The sequence below is a fragment of the Callospermophilus lateralis genome, chromosome 3 (genome assembly GCF_048772815.1).
Source record: "Callospermophilus lateralis isolate mCalLat2 chromosome 3, mCalLat2.hap1, whole genome shotgun sequence".
Classification (NCBI taxonomy): Eukaryota; Metazoa; Chordata; class Mammalia; order Rodentia; family Sciuridae; genus Callospermophilus; species Callospermophilus lateralis.
The window spans coordinates 103,745,682-103,766,562 of NC_135307.1; the positions used below are offsets into that span (position 1 = coordinate 103,745,682).

At 38.3% G+C, this 20,881-nt stretch overlaps 1 protein-coding gene across 1 annotated transcript; it reads left to right on the forward strand.

Annotated features, from left to right (window-relative positions):
- The first annotated feature begins 572 nt into the window (after nucleotides 1-572).
- On the forward strand, nucleotides 573-19,022 carry Ccnb2 (cyclin B2). Its single transcript, XM_076848606.2, has 9 exons — nucleotides 573-693; nucleotides 3,025-3,153; nucleotides 3,252-3,365; nucleotides 9,810-9,980; nucleotides 10,069-10,227; nucleotides 12,514-12,750; nucleotides 13,043-13,183; nucleotides 17,691-17,801; nucleotides 18,854-19,022. Exons 1-9 carry the CDS (start codon nucleotides 670-672, stop codon nucleotides 18,962-18,964), a joined length of 1,197 nt encoding a protein of 398 aa, XP_076704721.1. The 5' UTR covers nucleotides 573-669; the 3' UTR covers nucleotides 18,965-19,022.
- Nucleotides 19,023-20,881: the final 1,859 nt, after the last annotated feature.

Consider the following 20,881-nt stretch of genomic DNA (forward strand, 5'->3'; position numbering starts at 1 on the left):
TCTCTACTTGGACTTGATATTAAGAGGAATGAGGGTCAGATGTGGAATGCCAAGGGCATCTTCCAAGATCCTACTTCTGCCCACTCAGTACCAACCTCAACATATCCAGGGTGAGATCTTGTGGGACAAAGGGAGGGAAGGAGAGAGTGAGGAAGAGCCCAGCGTGGTGGCGTTTGCCTGTAATCCAAACGACTGGGGAGGCTGAGGCCAGCCTTAGCAATTTACCGAGGCCCTAAGCATTTTAGTGAGATTCTACCCATAAAAAAATAGTAGTTGTGGCTCAGTTGGAAAGTGCTCCTGGGTTTAATGCATAGCACTAAAGAATTTTGTTTTTCTTAAAAGACTAGGCTAAAACAGGTCCACAACCGAGCACGCACATCCCCCTTCCCAGTTGTTACGACAACCAAACAGGCTGGGAAAATTCATCCAATCACTGTGCGGGAACGTCTCCTGGTTTAACCAATGAGAAGAGCGCGCGGTGCGTAAGGCCACCCAATGGGGACGCGAGAGGTGCGGTATTTGAATCCTAGAACAAGGAGACCACGCCGAAGATTCCAGCGGTGCGGGCCTGGAGTGCAGGCCCAACGGCGCCGCAGACGCTAGCTCCATTCTGCTTCCGTCCGTGTCCCTCCCTGGGCCGGGCTGGCACACTTGTCTTTCTCTTCCCTCATGGCGCTGCTCCGACGCCCGACGGTGAGTGTGCCCGGTCACCTCTCAACAGGGACTGCAGCTTGTGACTTGCAACCCCCATCCCTCCTCTTCCATCCGCCTCTCGCTTCCCTCTTCTGTTTCTTGCTTCTTCATTCCAACTGGGGCTGCATTTCCTTTCTCTGGGGCTCACGGAACCCCTGGCGTTCCTGGCCATATAGCAGGTCCTTTCTGGAGGGCCTCTCGGTCTCAATTAAGCTTTCTGGTTTCCGCTTCCTCTTTCGGGTGGAAGAGGTGTAGGAAAGCTCCTGGGAGGTGCCACCTGTCAGGGAAACCTCCCCATTATTGGGCCTGTTACTCGGCGAGTGGTCTTTGTTGTTAGAGAGATGTCTAAATACAAGTTCTTGGGATTTCCTTCCCCTTTTCCAAAACGCTTTGCCAACTAAGGCTAGTCTTTGGTGGGGGTGGGGAGAACTGGAAGAAATTCCATAGTTGGTCAAGGGTTATGCCATGACCGGTTTTCAGATTTTTCACCTTTTGCTTTGTATGAATTTCCCATTTCACTGATATATGGTTTTGTCCTCTTAAAACAATAATTTCTTAAGTGTAGAAATTTCGCATATAATTTGAACCAGTATTACATACTGAAAGAGTCCAAATCATTTATTTATATTTGCACAAATCAAAGTATTATTAGTGTTTAATATTGCTCCTGTGGGCTTGAATTGTACCTGGATTTATTTTTGCTTTGCTGAAAACTAGAGGGACCTGACACAGCTGAGTTCCATCCTCCTGGCTACAAGGCTCTAGTTAAAAGCTGCCAGTTTTCCCTTCCAGATGAATTTAAACTTAGTCACATAACCGGGCTTCAATCCATGAGCATTAAATTTTAAAACACTTTTTAAAATTGGCAATCGATGCTGGAAAAATTGAACCAATATATATATTTTTTTTTGATGGGGGGGGGTCTACTTTATCCTATAAACTTATATTCAGGTTCTTTCTTCTCAGGAAGGGCTATAGTTTTCCCTGGCCTTTCTGTCTATCCTGGTAGGTCCACTCAAACCTCCTGTAGGATTCCCAACACTCAGGGTTTTTTTTTTTTTCTCCTCATGAAATGTTTATCATTTTTACAATAAAAGTGGTATGAACTGCTTTTCCTAACAAATTTTGTTTCTAAGTATGTTCTGAATAAAGCTGGTTAAGCTGATAATTTTTTTTTAATTTTCCCAATTTTTAAAATAATTTTTTATACCTTTATTTTATTTATTGATTTTTATGTGGTGCTGAGGATCGATCCCAGGGCCTGGCACATGTTAGGTGAGCGCTCTACCGCCGAGCCATAACCCCAGCCCCTAAGCTGAGAATTTGAGAGCTACAAGTATTATACCCAAGGAAAATCTACTTTAAGACCACCATATTTTTGAAAGCTATATTTCTTCTTCTTCTTTTTTTGTACTGGGGATTAAATTCAGGGACACTGGACTGCTGAGCTACATCCCCAGTCCTATTTTGTATTTTGTTTAGAGACAGGATTTCACTGAGTTGCTTAGCACCTTGATGTTGCTGAGGCTGGCTTCGAACTCACGATTCTCCTGCCTCAGCCTCCTGAGTCACTGGGATTACAGGCATGTGCCACTGTGCCCAGCATAGCTGTATTTCTAAGAGATCATTTCTACAGGAACATTTCTTATTTCTAGAATGGTATACTAATTAAAGGTTAGGATTTAAGCATTGGGATTTTAAACAGCCAGAACTACTATTAAGTACTGATGTTACAGTTTTTAATAATTCATCTTGAATGCACTTGTTATTCATCTCTGTAAAGGAAGAATTTTAACTAAATAAATATAAGTTTTTAATCTACAGGGATCTCTAGCATGTGACATGGGTGCTACATGAGAAATAATAATTTATTTGTGAAGCTTTGAAGTTCTCTTACAGACCCACTTGAATATTCAAAATAGTTTTTGCAAGGTTAGTGAAGGATCTCTATTATAAATGAGATGTATGTAGAACAAAAAGTAACTGTTGTTATGTTAACCACCCTGTTGTGTAACCACCCACTGAGTATAAATCTCAAAAGAATTTCCAGACCTGGGGTCCAGAGATTTTGTTAGCCCCTCTGGACTGATGTAGCTTAAATAAACTTGCTTTTCAAAAAAAAAAAAAAAGATGTATAATGATGTGCCTAATTTAGAGTGATGTTATTAATCTCAAATAGCATATTTAGACTTCCTAACATGTTTCTTTTCCCTTTCGCAAATGGATCCCAGCATATTCACCTTTCCCAGAGCAATTCTAAAATTGAATATCTGATATTAGCTAAATATTTTCAATCATTTTAATGCCTGATTAACTTTTTCTTTTTTTTAGGTGTCCACTGATTTGGAGAATATTGACATAGGAGTTAATTCTAAAGCCAAGAGTCATGTGACTATCAGGCGTGGGGTTTTAGAAGAAATTGGAAATAGAGTTACAACCAGAGCAGCACAAGTAGTGAAGGTAACAACCATAAGGCAAAATGTGCATTAGAGGCTGATTTTGTATAGACCTAAGGGACAACATGTACTGTCTTGCTCTATCCTGTATTTTCCTTGTAGAAAACTCAAAACACCAAAGTATCAGTTCAGCCCACCAAAGCAACAAATGTCAACAAACAACTGAAACCCACTGCTTCTGTGAAACCAGTACAGATGGAAATGTTGGCTCCAAAGGTAGGAAGTTATGAATTTACAAACACACTTAGTGGAGTAGCCTAGTTTAAGTTAGACTGCAATTTTTGAAGAACATTCACAGATAGATCTCTGCCTTGGTATCCCAATTTAATATTATGGCCTTGAATAATGTTTATTACTTTAATACCCAAATATATCTAGTGGTCTTAGTGAAATTTGGTGGATTTTATTAAAATAATTCACTAAAAGAATGATCTTGTAGGGCTGGGATTATGGCTCAGTGGTAGAGTACTTGCCTCACATGTGTGGAGCACTGGGTTTGATCTTCAGCACCACATAAATAAATAAAATAAAGGTATTGTGTCCATCTACAATTAAAAAAAAAAAAAGGAGGAGGACCTGGCTCACAATCGGAGGCTCACAGTTCTGAGACCCATATTCATGTAAGAGCAAGGGAATACTGAAATTCTATGTTGATAAATTGTATTCTCTATGACTAATTAGTTCAATCATCCACAATGCTAATGGATCCATCAACATGCTCTCCTTTCACCACAATCAAGTTTATGTACACTTTCATTTATGGATTACTTATGCATTTATAGGCACCATCATAGGTGCTGAGGTATAACAAAAACTACTTCACTATTTCCAGTTCAAAAAAATACATATTATTGTATGTTTGAGATTTTTCAATATTAAACATTGGATATATTTGACAAATATCTATATTAAACACTTACTGTACATATCTAATAGTATTAAGACTGCTAAAGAGACCTCTTTTTTTCAGGAGATTATCTAGAATGGGCATATGTGATACTAGATAACTTTGGGAAATATATGCCTGAATGAATGTCAAATGACTGGGATAACCCTTTTTATTGTCTTTAAGAAGGAGCACCTAAAGGTGGGAGAGAACACTAAGCAATGAAGTGGTCAGAGGTAACTTCCATCCTTTAGTGTTGATTTTTTCCCCCGCTCTAAGATGAAGCCTTGCAGTGTTACCCATGTTGGCCTCCAACTTGTGATCCTCCTGCTCATCCTCCTGTGTAGCTGGGGTTATAAGCATGTGTCACTGTTCTTGCCTCTTAGTTGATTTTTAAGAATAGAGAAAAGCTGATAGTAAACAGCATGTTTTAGGGAACTAAGGCAGCAACAAAAATCAAGGCACCAAAGTGAAAATTGGTCTGTAGTCATGTCTTTTGTTCAAGGAGTCTGCAGGTTTAAATTGAGTCAAGAAGGTTGTTTGAGGAAGCAGAAGAAGGTAGCAATTGAATTTGAAATCCTCAAAATTCAGATTTTATCTCATTAGGTAGTGAGGTCTCTGAAAAGTTTTGAGGAGGAGAGAAGTGATGGAAGCAGTGTTGGGAGGTATTAACAATTGTCCAAGCAAGAAGTTGGTAGGCGTCTTGAACTAGTCTGGGTTTCCTCTAAGTACCTGCCTGCATCCTGGTAGCTATGAAAGTTCTAGGAAACGTCACATGTGTTAGGACTTCAAGGATATCATTTAGTATGGAGAAAGAATACTTTAGATAAATTATTTTGAAAAGAATTAGAACCTCAACAGAGGGATATCTGCCTGGAAATCCAGTTGGAAATGTGCCTGCAGTATCTGAAGGAGAGACAGACTTGCTAGCACCTATCTGGGGCCATGGTTGGAAAAAGAAGAAGCCTTTAGACAGGAGATAAAGGCTTCAAATTGAGAACTAGAGCTCAGAGCAAATATTCAAAATTGACCTTCCTTTAGGAGGCCTTTCCTTGAAGGTTTCTAGGTATTTATCTAGGGGCCATGGTTGGAAAAAGTGCTGTTTATATGAGATAGCATTTTACATGGGTGACTTTTTGAATGCAGAAGAATGATTTGGCAGTATATTTCAGATGGTTATTCTATTTATCCAGTAAGTCTGTTTTTATAGTATGTCCCAAGAAAATGACCAGAGGGATTTTAAGTAGTGCTGTAATGAATAAATATCTCTTACCTGATAGGGAAGTATCCTCTATTAGGAAATCAGTGAAATGAAATATTTAATGAAGTATTACAAATATCATGTTTTAGTAAAGCATTTAGATGTCAAAATGCTTGTAACATCAAGTGGGAAAATCAGATTATAACAATATGTACAATACAAAGCAGACTTGCTTTTTTAAAGTGTGCATTTATATATGAAATATTTATGGGAGTTCCTTTTAAGTATTGGGCTTAAGATTTTTATTTTCCTTAAACTATTTCCTTAAAATAGTTACATAGGTACATAATTATTCAAATCAGAGAAGAAGAAAGGTGAATTATAAAAGGCCCACTATGGACCAAAGTTGTAACTCAGTGGTAAAGTGCTTGCCTAGCATGTGTGAGGCACTGGGTTTGATTTTTCAGCACCACATATAAATAAATAAACAAAGATATATTTGACAACAACAACAAAAAAGGCCAGCTATACCAGGGCTTGGGGTATAGTTCAGTGGTAGAGCTGGTGCTTAGCATGCATAAGGCCCTGAGTTCAATCCCTAGCACCGAATAAATAAATTTTTATTTTTGAAAGAAGAAAGAAAGGAAAAATTGTTTCTTCCTGTGACTTTTACAACTTCATTTTCTCTGGGGTCTCTTTTTTCTATATCTCCTTGACTGGCTGTTTTATCCTTTTTTTTTTTTTTTTTTTGGTACCAGGGGTGCTCAACCATTGAGCCATATCCTCAGCCCTTTTTGTATTTTATTTAGAAATGGGGTCTTGCTAAGTTGCTTAGGGCTTTGCTGAGTTGCTGTGGCTGGCTTTGAGCTCATAATTCTCCTGTCTCAATCTCTGGAGCCACTGGAATTATAAGCATGTACCACAGTGCCTGGAAGGTTCCTTTATCTTAAACTTCCTGACAATATTGGGCATGCCGTGTTTTAGATAAACCTTTATGGACTAGAGCTTATTTCATATGAAAGTCACTTCTGTGGTTAAAAGATACACCTGGATGTTCTGGTAATAGACGTTATCAGGGATTAATGAACAACAGTTCTTTCCAATTCAAATAATTTGTCTTAGAAACAGTGAAGGGACCACTAAGTCTACAATTTATGTGGAGTTCCCCACCTTCTGGCAAGTGAGTCCTTCTACTTGCCTGTCTATAGCTTTTACTTTTTCACCTGCTCTCTTTGCAGAGTCATCACTATTCCTTTATAGCCAATTCCTGGAGTTGTACAAATGCCAGTTGAGCATGAGTTTCTAGCGACTTTCCTAGAAAGCTTATAATATAAACCATGTATCTCTGAAAGCAGATGTTCTCAGAAATGTAACTGATTACTATCTTTTCCTTTCTGCAAACCTGGAAGGCAGACTTTTTGCTTTGTAGCAGGTGAGACATCTGAATCACAAAGAGCCCTGAGACTAAAATTCCAATCATTAACAGAAGTTATTACTCTGCAATTTTTGGAGAAAACTGTGTTTTGCTGATTGATGAGACCTTGGTAAACACTGAGTAGTATGAAAGGAAGGAGAAGGACTAATACCAGTACCTTGCTTGCTGGGTACTGGGCAAACAAACAAGTTATATAAACCAGAGGCTAGATCCAAGTTTAGGAGATATACTGGGGAGTAAACAGCTAGAGATTCAGATGATTCACTGTCAGTTATAGTTATTTTTCAAGTGTAAGAATGTTTTAGGGCCTAATTTTCCCTAATACAAAAACTACATGTGAAAGGGATAAGAACAACTATTTTTTTTTTTTAAAGAGTGATTTTTATATTTATTTATTTTTTGTGGTACTAGGGATTGAACTGAGGGCACTCTATCACTTAACTACCCCTCTGTTCCCCCTTTTTTATTATTACCTTACACAGGGTCTTTCTGATTTGCCAAGACTGGCCTCAAACTTGTGGTCCTCCTGCCTTAGCCTCCCTAGTGGCTGGGATTACAAGTGTGAACCACTATTCCCAGCTTTTTCTTTTAGTTACATTTGAAACTGCTGTAAAATAGGAAAAGCAATACAGATGTATATAGAACATGTTTAATAAAAGTTGAGTTCATTGTTACTATTCCCCAATTTCAAATCCATTGTACTTCTGAAGATAATCAAGTTACCGATTTTGCCTTTCTACAATTGTGTGTGCCTATGTTGCTACCAATCATGAACTGTCTGACCAGAATCAATAGTTCTTACAGACTTTCCCCTGTGCACTTAATTGAATTATTTATCATAAATTCAGTAAAGGAACTGTTTAATCAAAACTTACAAGAATATACTTGTGTATTTGCATGTTAAATTAACCAATCCTGTCGAACAGGTCCACCTCAGTTGATGTTGGTACTGGAACTTGAGTGGCCCTCACTTACCTCTACCAGCTTCTTATCCTGACAACAGGAGCTTTTCCAGTTAAGCCAGACTTCACATCATTATGATTTCTGATAACTACTTTTAGGGAAGATGTAGCATGACTATATGGTGCATACAGTTCCTTTTTTCACAATTTTATTTTTTAACTGATACATACAAATTGTACTTATTAGTGGGGACTATATATCATTTAAAAACCTGTATACATTGTATAATATTCAAATCAGATTAATTTCCTTAAATGTTTTATCATGTATGGTAAAAACATTAAAACATTAAAAATTCTTTCTTGTAGTGTATTTAAAGGTATAATGAAGTATCATTATCGATTGTCATTCCACTGTGCAGAGTAACACACCAGAACTTCTCACTTCTCTCTAATTCATTGACCAAGCTGTCCTCATCCTTTTCTCCCCCAACCTCTGACCATCATTCTAATCTTAACTCTTATGAGATCAGCATTTTTAGATCTCACATGTGAGTAAGATCATGAGGTACTTGTCTTTCTATGTGTGGCTTACTTAAAAGTCTTGATAGTGAATTAACTGATTCAGTTTTGATGCTTTGCATGCAGACACACTGGATAGAGGATTGCACAGTCAATCTGTCAGACTCAGATGACCTATACAGACATGTAAATTCTTAGAAGAATTAAATTATATTGGCTTCCTTTCAAGCAATTTTAAATTAAGAGCCAGAGCAAGTATCTTGTTTTATCCTGGTAGTGTTTGGATCTGGTTAAACTCGGGCTTCTAAGTAGGAAACAGATAAATGTGCTAAACTGTTAAGACAGCACATGAAGCTCATGATGCTAACCTCTGACTCCTTTATCCAGATCTCCCACTACTGGCTACCTTCATGGGAAAAGTATAATAATGCTCAAACTTGGAAAAGCTAACCTGAAACTGGAACTATGTGTGTTTATTAAAATGCACATCTTTTTCCAGTCACTGTTGACCTTTCCATGGTCTCACTTTTCCTTTGGATAAAAGTTAAGCTCCTTGGCAAGGTTTTTTTCCTTTTCAGCTCATCTTCTCACACCTTACATGCTTTTCTCCCACTTCCCAAATCAGTTTCCAGTTTCACCTTTATTTTCTTTGTTTCCTCTGGCACTTTGCAATTGCTTTTTTGTTGTTGTTGTTGCCTAGCCATTTTCCTCCAGATCTCACACTCCCTGGTTCTTCATGCAGCCCTCCATTCATTCCAGATCCTTGAGGATTGCAAATGCTTGAACAAATGGCATGCATACCTGCCTACTCTGTTCACTTGACCGTTCCCAGTTTAAGATCTTTGATTTAAGAGGGAAGGGCATGGTTTGAACTGTTTTTTCCATTATTGGATCCTCCTCTAAGACTAGAAATTATGATTGAATTTCAATGTAAATTAAAATTGCTTATCTATTTTATTATATGGGTTCCTTCTTTTATATATATTTTTTTACTTTAAAATATACTCTTTTGTAGCCTAAAAATTCTGCTAGGATTTACTTTGCAATTTTAAAAGTAATGGTTTCTTTATACTTCATTGCTAAATACTTGTTTTGACTTTATAAATTTTTAATTTGGGTAATTTTTATAACAATCACCCAGTCAGCATAAGAAAATAAAATACTGGTCCATTTACTTGCTCAGTCTTTGCTTACTTTTCCTATTCTATTTTCTGTTTTATTCATAGGCATGCTTTTCTGCTTTTTATTTGCCAGTTTCTCAGTTTAGAGCAAATTAGTTGAAGAAAAGAAAACATGCTTGTGGAAGAGGATACTGCTAAAGTGAATGATCAGCACCAGTAATTTCTGACCCCAGGAGGTCAAGTTTCTTTAATTTATTGAGTACCTACTATGTATGAGTGCTAATATAGGTATTTGAGATACTTCAGTGGACAAAGCTAACTAAATAAATGTAAGCATATAGAGTTTACATTCTAGCAGAGATAGAAAATATTATACATAACTTACAGGTATAATATAGTAGATTATATATTCTATAAGAAAAAAACAGAAAAACAGTAATGTGCTTTAAATTTTTTTTTTAATTGTAGACACAATACCTTTATTTTATTTGTTTTTTAAGTGGTGCTTAAGATCAAACCCAGTGCCTCACACAAGCGAGGCAAGTGCTCTACCACTGAGCTACAATAATATGCTTTTAAATTTGTTGTTGTAGGGTCCTTCTCCCACACCTGAGGATGTCTCCATGAAGGAAGAGAACCTCTGCCAAGCTTTTTCTGATGCCTTGCTCTGCAAAATTGAGGACATTGATAATGAGGATTGGGAGAACCCTCAGCTCTGCAGTGACTATGTTAAAGATATCTACCAGTATCTAAGACAGCTTGAGGTGGGTAGGCCTTTGTGTTTGAGTTCTATAAGCAATGTGGAATTTATAAATGAAGTCAACTTTTTAAACTTTTAAACTTCACCAACAGGTTTTGCAATCCATAAACCCACATTTCTTGGATGGAAGAGATATAAATGGACGTATGCGTGCCATCCTGGTGGACTGGCTGGTTCAAGTCCACTCCAAGTTTAGGCTTCTGCAGGAAACTCTGTACATGTGCATTGCTGTCATGGATCGATTTTTACAGGTCAGTCTACTTCAGGGACTAGTGCCCAAACTTATTGAACAGTGTATTTAAGCTTCTGGGATAGAAAGCTAAGTTGGGGTTCCTCTGAAGAAAAGGCCAAAAGTCAAATTAATAGGGAAGCCAAAAAAACTTCAAGTGCTAAAATGGAAAGTAGTCCAAATGTATCAAATCTTTGGTGATGCCAACCAGCTCTGGGTAATTTTATTAGTTGTGCCTGAGTTCTTTTTAGGACTCCATAGCATGCAGGTTGAGTCTTCCTTATTCTAAGTATTTGAGAAACTTTATACAGACACACAAACACTTTTTTTTTTTTTTTTTTATATTTGCCACATACACACTAAAATAATTTGGAAATGGGCTGGGTACGGTGGCATACACCTGTAATTCCAGCAGTTTGGGAGGCTAAGGCAGAAGAAGCTCAAGTTCTAGGCCAAGTTTAGCAATTTAGCAAGATCTTGTGTCAAAATAAAAAAGGACTGGGATGTAGCTTAGTGGCAAAGTGCCCATGGGTTCAATCCCAAGTACCATAAGCAAATAAATAAGAAATATCTTAGAAATGGGGCCCAAATCTAAACCCAAAGTTGTTTGTTTCATGTATACCTTTTACACATACATACATACACACACACACATATATATACACACACATACATACATAATTAGTTGTAGTTGGACACAATATTTTATTGATTTATTTTTATGTGTTGCTGAGGTTAGAAGCCAGGGCCTTGCATGTGCTAGGTGAGCGCTCTACCACAGAGCCACAACCTGAGCTCAGTCTGAGGTAGTTTTATACAGTATTTTTTAGTGTATATGTGTTTTGACTGTAACTTGTCACACAGAATGTTAGGTGTGGAATGTTGTACTTGTGTCATACCAGCACTCAAAAAGTTTTAAGTTTTGGAGCATTTCAGGTTTTCATATTTTGTAGATTATGGATGCTTAGCCCATTCCTTAGTAATCAGTCATTTATCAAAGGGAATATAGCATCAGATAGTGTAGAAATTTATCTGAAATCACTGGTGCCTCTATACTGGTTTTCCAGACCTTCATGCACCATTTCCGAAGTTTGGTGCTATTTAGTGTTTCCTCATCTGAGGCATGAGGAGTTTGGCTAGAGAATCTTAAAAGTTTCAGTTAGCTGTGGCATTGAATCACCATAGAAATAACAGGGACAAAGTAGAATTTTAAAAACAAAATAATAAAAAAAAACAACTGTGTGTGGAGTGGACTGAGAATGTGAGACATAAAGAAGAAATAAAAAATAAACTGAGAAGCAAAGATGATTTTCAAAATACCTATCAATTTTTAATGCACAGACACTGAATGGTGAGATGAGGTGCCAGATATTAACTGCTAGTGTGTTATCTACCAAATAGCCCCATGATAAAGATTTGTTTATTTAAAGTCAGCATTCATGATATGGGTTTAGGTCCAGTATAAATTCTGTCCAAACAATGTAGTAATAATTATGTTTATAATAATGGCCCTGAGATACTGCAAAATTCTAACTAAACTTAGATTCTGTTATTCTCACTATAAAATTCTTATTGGACCAGAAAACACAGTAGTATTTTAGGCAGATTTTGAATAATGAGAGTTAAAGCAAAGTCCCAGTTAGAAGAAGAAGAAGAAAAGGGAAATCAAAGGAAACACTTATACTCTAGATTGAGATTTTTCATAACTAAAACATTGTTGAATATTCATTTTTTAAGCTGAACAATGGGCATGGTTTTGATGAGGATTAAGGAAATATTTGAGCCACCCATTAAATTCCCTCTCTCTCTCTTTTTTTTTTTTGTTTGTTTGTTTGGTTATATCTCAGTTTAGACCATGCTGAGCCCAGGTCAAGGCTGCTGCAGACACTTAAGTCAGGACAGTGTGGGAGGAAGAGTGATGAGCACCTTATTCATCAGGCTTAGATTCTTCCCCTTTTCAGCAATTGAGTGATCTTGAGCTAGTACCTGAATCTCTTCTCAGGTCATCTATTTGTGATTGTAATTGAGGATAAAAGCAAGTACTTTCTAGGATTTTCATGAGGATTGGATGAGATGTTATGTTAGAATTTTAAGCATTGTGCTTGGCACATAGTCAGTACTCAAGAACAGATTGACCAAGCTCACTGGTGGTTCCTATTAACATACAGGTCTCCTGTGTCCTCAAGAGGGCCATGAGCAGAAACAACAGGTGCTTACTTCTCCAGGACTTGGTTTCTTCTCACCTTCTCCCACCCAGAGTTCCAAACCTCTTGTTAATGTGACTTCTGACACACTTGTTTTCAATTAGGTTCAGCCAGTCTCCCGTAAGAAACTTCAGTTGGTTGGGATTACAGCTCTGCTCTTGGCTTCCAAGTATGAGGAGATGTTTTCTCCAAATATAGAAGACTTCGTCTACATCACAGACAATGCTTATACCAGTTCTCAAATCCGAGAAATGGAAACTCTAATTTTGAAAGAACTGAAGTTTGAATTGGGTCGACCCTTGCCACTTCACTTTTTAAGGCGAGCATCAAAAGCTGGGGAAGTAAGTGCCTCTAACTCTATAGGAGATGACTTTTCTTTGTCTTATCCAGAAACATTGATCTAATTAAGGGAATGTTATGAATATATAGGAAACTTCCTTTAGATAAGTCTTTATGCATATTATGTTATTTCTTCTGAGAAAAGTCTTTAGGCTCTGTGTTTGTAACATTGTGGAATAGAGTGATTCTTGAGAAAGATGTGAGATAAGTGAATTTGAATTTCTAGGCCTTCACCCAGAATTTTGCAAGATAGTAATAACTGTAATTCTTCCTGTCCTGGCTATTCTTTCATAGGTTGATGTTGAACAGCACACATTAGCCAAATATTTGATGGAGCTGTCTCTCATTGATTATGACATGGTGCATTATCACCCTTCTAAGGTAGCTGCGGCTGCTTCCTGCTTGTCTCAGAAGGTTCTAGGCCAAGGAAAATGGGTAAGTGGTAGATTCACGAAGAAATTAGTCTTTATTTTAGGACTTCATTATATGAAACACCATAGCATTTTCACAATTCTATCATTGAGGCATTTGTCAAAAGTCCAAAGGCCTTCAAGAAAGCTGCATGGAACAATTCAGAGACTGCTGACTATGCCATGATATACAAATGTATCAGAGTTGTAACGTTGAGGAAGGCCACAGGACTGCTATGTAAGATTTTTTGGGTGTTTTGGCAAGTTGTCAGGCACACCAGACTAAGCAAGGGCCAGGCCTACCAGTTCAGCTAGTGAAGACAGAATTAGCCACTTTTGGATTCAGATGAGTAGACAAAGATGCCAGCTCCCCAGTCCCTCTCTCACTACAAAACAGGATGGCAAGGAAACAAAAGGAGCCAATGACTACAGTGTGAGTTGAGGGATACTCTCATGGAGGCAACAATTCTAGACTGCCACTCAGCAATTTTATAGTAGCAGAGCAGAAAGCATCATCAGAACCCAGGAGGTGATGAGGAATATCTCATAACAGTTTCCCAGGGGAGATAAGGAGTGGGAGATGGAAGCCAGCTCCTTCCAAGGCTGCCATCGCCTCCTGTTCCATAAGGCCTTTTGTCTAGAGGTATCGGCTGTGGTCCAAGCCTTGACCATTGAGGTCTATCTGGATACAGGTGAAGTTGCTAGAGCAGCATGGTGGAGCTATTTTGCTACTGTTACAGATAGCAGTTCACATTTTACACAAGAAAGAATGTGTGTACCTGAGTATTTGTATATTTGCTAATTTTAAAAAAGATTCAGAGGAATCAACCAGAAACCAAGAAAGAAAGATACTATGGGGTTCCAGGAGAACAGGATAGAAGATTGAGAGTGGGAGGACTTTTGGTTGTAACTATTTATTGACTTTGGTGTAGTACAATGTAAATTTTGATTTTTCTTTTTTGGGGGTGTCAGGGATTGAACTCAGGGGCACTCGATCACTGAGCCACTTCCCCGGCCCTGCTTTATATTTTATTTAGAGATAGGATCTTACTGAGTTGCTCAGCACCTCACTTTTGCTGAGGCTGTCTTTGAACTTGTAGTCCTCCTGCCTCAGCCTCCTGAGCCACTGGGATTACAGGCGTGTCCCACTGTGCCCACCCTCTTTTACTTTTGCTTTTAATTGTTAAAAATATTTTATCTCCTACCAGGCTTGGGGACGCACTCCTGTAATCCCAGCAGCTAAAGAGGCTAAGGCAGGAGGATCATGAGTTCAAAGCCAGCCTCAGCAAAAGGTGCTGAGCAACTCAGTGAAACCTGACTCTAAATAAAATACAAAGTAGGACTGGGGATATTGCTGAATGGTCAGGTGCCCCTGAGTTCAATCCCTGGTACCAAAAATAAATAAATAAATAAAAATTTAAAGAAATAAAAATAAAAACCATGTAATGTTAAATCTGGAAATATGATAAATTCATTAAAAAAAGGAAACTGACAACTCAGTACAATGAGCATATCTGGTACCCACATTTCAGATACTAAATAGTATTACCCACAAGAAGTTAGCAATAGCTGAGTTCAGGACCGTGTCAGGAGAAGGACACGGCCTAGAATAGTTTGTGCCAAGAGAGCAGGCAAGTTCTTAAAAAAGACCATTGAGGTGTTATCAAAATGACAGAATAACTGGCTTAAAAGGCTCAATTGACTAAATTTGAACATCAAAAAAAAAAAAATATATTGAGGGCTGGGAAATGTAGTTCAGTGATAGAGCACTTGCCTAGTATGTGTGAGGTACTAGTTTTAATCTCCAGTACTGCAAAAAAAAAAAAAAAAAAACCAAAACAAGCAGGCAAACAAAACAACTAAAATCTGAGTCCATAATGTTACAACAAGTAAAGTACAAAGGAAGCTTTCTTTTATTTATCTATTTTTTGGTAGTGGGGATTGAACCCAGAGCCTCACAAGTGCTACGCAAGTGCTCTACCACTGACCTACATCCTAGTGTGTTTTTTTTTTAAAGATCAGGAGAGTAGAGAATTAAAGTATGAAGAATGCTAGACTTAGAAATCTGCTATGTGTGCTTTTGTTTTTGGTTTTTCATTTAATATTCATTCATTCATTCATTCATTCATTTATATGCTTATAGTTCTGGGGATTCCAGGTCCTTGCATATGGAATGCAAGTGCTCTACCACTGCGCTGCATTCACAGCACTTTATTTTTTTGAGATAGGATCTCTCACTAAGTTGTCAAGGCAAGCCTTGAACTTGTGATCCCCGTCTTAGCCTCCCGAGTAGCAGGGATTACAAGCCTGTACCACCATGGCTAACAGGTTTTGTTTTTTAAAAGACAAGGTGGAGAGAGAGAAATATGGTCTCGCTATGTCTTGAACTCTTGGGCTAAGGTTTCTGCCTTAGTCTCCTGAGTAGCCAGGATTACAGGTACATACCACTGCACCCAGCTTAAACTTCTCTATATTTTAACCCCCAATGGAATATTGATTTAAGCAAGGATTATCAGTGGGTACATAAAGCATTAGATAAACTAATTATAGAAAACATGATTTACATGGTTTCAAAAAAATCATAGATACTTCTAATTTTGTTTTTCTTTTTTTTTTTAAAGAGAGAGTGGGAGAGAGAGAGAGAGAGAGAGAATTTTTTAATCTTTATTTTTTAGTTCTCGGCGGACACAACATCTTTGTTTGTATGTGGTGCTAAGGATCGAACCCGCGCCGCACACACACCAGGCGAGCGCGCTACCGCTTGAGCCACATCCCCAGCCCGATACTTCTAATTTTGAAGAAAAAAGATGAACCTTTCTGATAGAGAGGGTCTGGTGGTTATACCTTATATTGGTGAATAACTTTGTCATTAACCATTTTTTGGGACTAGCTTTTCTGGTGCAGCAAGAAGTATGCACTGTCATATATTTAGTGTTCATGTCCAAGAGGTTTGACATGAATTCAGTTATGAGGAAACACTCAGACAAATCCAGAATGTGAGACGTTCTAAAACTTGCCTGGATACTTAAAAAGTTATTTCAAGCCAAGAAAGTAAGGGTTCTTTTAAATTTAAAAAGACTAAAGATCCAACAGTCCAGTGTACTGCATGTGCCTTGATGGGACTCTGAATCTAAAAAGAATCCACAAAAGATATCTCCAAAGGTATTTGGAGAAATTAATTAGATGATGTTATGGAATTGTTGATAATGTTTTTATGTGAGAATGCTGTTTTGGATAGGTAAGAAAAATGTTCTTTTAAGGGATGCTTCTGAAACATTTTGAAGTGACATGTCACGATGTCTACAACTTACTTTCAAGTGGCTCATCCAAAATACCAATATTTGTGCATTATTTTCATGTTTACGCTTGCTCATTTTTTTTTTCCCACTCAAAACTATTTGGTTGATTTTGCCAGTTATACTCTGCATATGAAAGGAATTAGGTAAGCATGTAGATTTGTACAACAGAATTTGAAATGAAAAAGTTTGTACATCTTCACATGTGGTAGTCTTATTATCAATCAACAGTCATCCTTTTGCTTGAATTTTCTTCTTGAGAAGGCTATGTGTTGGCTTCTCTGAGTTCTGTCTCTAGTGCTTAACTACACTGGGCCCAGCAGAGAATCCTGGTGGTTTTAGTTCTTCCCTGCCTAACAGTGTGACTGGACTCTCAAGCACAGAGCATCTATTGCTGGGTAGGGTTTTGATGGAAGGATATTTGAGATGTACTAAACACTGTAAAGGGGACACTTCTTTGGGCAGTAGGGGATTGAACCAAGGGACACTTAACCACTGAGCTACATCCCCAGCCCTTTTTTATTTGAGACAGGGTCTCACTAAATTGCTTATAGCCTCACTAAGTTGCTGAGGCTGGCCTTGAACTTGTGATCCTCCTACCTAAGCCTCCCAAGTCACTGGGATTACAGGCATGCATCACTACGCCTGATTAAGGGGGCACTTTTCTATTTGGTTTTATTTTTCACTTTTCATTTTTCTCTTTCAGTAAGGGGATAGAAGTAAGATTGAAAGCTTACTTTGCATTTTTTTTTTTTTTAACCTGTGCAGGCTCTTTAAAAAATAATAATTTGGGGCTGGGGATGTGGCTCAAGAGGTAGCGCGCTCGCCTGACATGCACCGGGCACTGGGTTCAATCCTCAGCATCACATAAAAATAAAATAAAGATGTTGTGTCCACCGAAAACTAAAAAATAAATATTAAAAAAATCATCTCTCTGTCTCTTTTAAAAAATTAATAATAATAATTTGAGGCCTTTCATATTCGATTTAATTAGGAGTCCCTCAATATCATAATTTAGTCCTGTCTCAGGGCCAGAATCATCCTGCATTTTTTGGCTATTTTAGCTCTGCTGGTACCATGAAGTGATTATTAGTCCATGAATGTTTTGGAAGGTAAGAATTTTCTTTCACAGCTTTTATATAGGTGATGTCAGTATGTGTAAGATGTGATCTCCTAAGAGACAGAATTAATCTAGCCCCTCAGTCATGTATTCTTTTTGTTTGCCTTGTGTTTCAGAACTTAAAGCAGCAGTATTACACAGGATACACAGAGAATGAAGTACTGGAAGTCATGCAGCACATGGCCAAAAATGTGGTGAAAGTAAATGAAAACTTAACTAAATTCATTGTAAGTACTTTTGTTTCTGAAGTTCTGGAAAGCATCAGATTATGGATTTTGTGTGTATGCATTTATGTTTTCATGTAAATGTATTATTGGCATATGTGAGAATCTCATTTTAGCATAAATTATTTATTTTTTTCTAGCATTGCAGGAGATGAAACAGTGATAAACCCTAGATGAAGACTTTCTTTGAAACAAGATAGATAGGCTATTCTTGTCTAGGTAGGCCCCAGGTATAGTCAGTATTATGTGTTTACTCCATCCTTGTACAAGCATCTCGGCTAGGGGAGGCAGCAAGCAGGGAAGGCTGGTTGGCCTATGATCAGGAAGAGAGAGCAAGGGCCCCACCTTGAATGGCTATGTGGAGGTCTTACGTAAGCAGATGATATTACTCAGGGCCTTGTTTCCAGGCTCTTAGAGCAGTGACTAAAAGGCACTTGATGAGCAGGCATGATGAAACAAGAGGGCAAGAAGCCCCTAGAGGAAGCCTCCTGGGGGCCTGGTGTATGTCTATGTAGCCCACCTATGAGGAAAAATGGAAGGAGTTTTGGGGTTGTCCTGTGCCTGTGTGACACCAAATATCAGTGCAAACCAGCAGTCTGGTGATAAACTGCAAGGTGTTTGTACAATAGAAGAATTCAAGTGACTTCACAATCTGATTTGCTTTCTGGCTTTCTGCCAAAATTTCAGCATGACTTAGCATGGTTTGGAAGTGTAAAGTGTTGTTAGTCCTGAAGGTATTATCTGGGATTTGCTAAGCACTAGATACCACTCATTATTGCCCAGTTGTGATGACACAATAAAGAGCTCATACCTCCCATCCCAGTGTTAGCTCACGAGAGAGAGCCTCTTCCTTGACCTTGAAGTCCTTTGTTCCCCCATCACCTGTGTGACCAGGGGTGGAAAGAAGTGGTCAGCTCTGGCTGGCTTCAGTGATTGGACATCATCAGACAATCTGGAGATTACAGTTCTAGCCCTTCAATGCTTGTGAATTAAGCTAGGAATGAGGTCTGAAGTTGGGGTCCTGACATGTGCTTAATCACAAATGACTTCTACAGGCCATCAAGAATAAGTATGCCAGCAGCAAACTCCTGAAGATCAGCACGATCCCTCAGCTGAACTCCAAAACCATCAAAGACCTCGCCTCCCCTCTGATGGAGAGGTCCTAGGCTGCCGCACCTTCATCCATGCACTTTTTGTTACTGGTGTGATTTTTGTACATAGTCCTCTGGTCTATTTCAAGAAACCTCTTCCCACACAAATTTTCTAAACGTATATTGAGGAAAAAATAAAGCTATTGATTTTTCTTAAGCTATTTTGTGTGTATTTATTTGTGTATTCTACAGTGAAGAAATCAGTGGATGCTTGCTTTGACTATTTTTTTTTTTTTTTTTTTGAGCCATTATGAATAGCATGTACATTATTGACTTCATGGGTTTGGGAAAGACCTTCCTACACTATTTACTCAAATGGAAAGAACTGAATTTGTTTTTATTTATTTATTTAATTTTTTAGTTGTAGACTAAAAAATGGACACAGTTTTTATTATCTTTATTTATCTTTATATGGTGCTGAGGATTGAACCCAGTGCCTCACACATGCTAAGCAGGTGCTCTTCCAATGAGTCACAACCCCAAGCCCCTGAATTTTTTTTCACAATACCTTTATTCCATTTATTTATTTTCATGTGGTGCTGAGGATTGAATCCAGGTCCTCACATGTGCTAGGCAAGCACTCTTATCACTGAGCTACAGCCCTGGCCCCTGAATTTGGTTTTGTTAAACACTAAATCACTTCTAAACTTTGATATGAATACATTGATTCATTAAAAAATTTAAAATGGGATTAGCATGATAATTTCCTTTCTGGAAACTCCTCAATTGCTCTCTAATTCCTACATAGGAACAGCTGGCCCACTAGGGTGATGGTCATAATGGATCTCTTTCTCAAAGGCATGGTTGGATACAGAGTCCTGGGAGGCCACAGGTAGAGGAAGGAAATGTGTCAGTGAGTCCTGTAAGAGTTAAAACTTGGAATGCATTTTCCTATTATACTGCTTTAGCTAACATATGGTTTAAATGTGAGGGTTTTTGTTTTGGGCGGGGGATATGTGTTTAATTATACACACACACACACACATATACACATTTTTTTTTTTTTTAATTGAACCCAGGGGGTGCTTAATCACCAAGGCACATCCCCAGCCTGTTTTTACATTTTATTAGAGACAGGGTCTCAATGAGTTGCTTGGAACTTTGCTAAGTTGCTGAGGCTGGCTTTGAACCCATAATCCTCCTGCCTCAGCTTCCTGAGTCACTGGGGTTACAGGCATGCACTACTGTGCCCTGCTTAATGTTTTTTAAGGGGGAATGAATCCTCAGTCTCCAACCACTACTTAAAAACAAAGAAAAATCATAAATGTGATTTCCTCAAGTGGTACATAGATGTAAATTGGTGTTTTTGACAGAAATATGTTAGTCAAATAAAATTGGGAAACATTGCAAATTTTGAAGATTCATACAGGCTGTGAACTTCACAATAAACTTTTTAAACTCAACACTTCCCTAGCCTAGGGTGCAGTGAAAGCTTCCTTTTGCCCCACAGCAAAACTGCAGCGTTAGTCAGGTCCTGTGACCCAGCTGTGATGAATTCCCTTGGCCTGGGAGAATGGTTTCGCTCCCCTTTCTTGAGCAGGCCAGCGCTGCCTGACTAGGATGCTTTTAACTATAGTTTTGAGCATTTAGAGGTGTGGAGTATCTTTATGTATTGAAATTGGAGGGTTTTATAGATAGCCTTGTTGAGGTAGTAAAACGTGCCTAGAAGCACAGCCAGGTGGTCTGACTAGTGTTACTCAGGGAAGGTCTGGGCAGGAGTTTGGGATGGAATTATGGAGAGAAAGTATGTGGATTATATGTTAAGCTGTGTTCTGTGACATTCAGTAGTTTGTAAGTCATATTGATGCACATCCACATTTCTCATTTGTTCTTGTGTGCATCTCTGCCTGGAAGGAGCAGTGACTATGAGAAGGCTATATAACTTTGGTGCTCTGGATAAGTGGTTTCCATAGCTCAGTGTTCATCTCTCAG

What these genes read in the sequence shown, in the direction of transcription:
- Ccnb2 (XM_076848606.2), top strand. Translation starts at nt 670, where the DNA reads ATGGCGCTGCTCCGACGCCCGACG. An exon ending in TGGAAATGTTGGCTCCAAAG is followed by an intron (nt 3,366 to 9,809) that starts GTAGGAAGTTAT and finishes TTGTTGTTGTAG; the next exon opens with GGTCCTTCTCCCACACCTGA. An exon ending in TTCTAGGCCAAGGAAAATGG is followed by an intron (nt 13,184 to 17,690) that starts GTAAGTGGTAGA and finishes CTTGTGTTTCAG; the next exon opens with AACTTAAAGCAGCAGTATTA.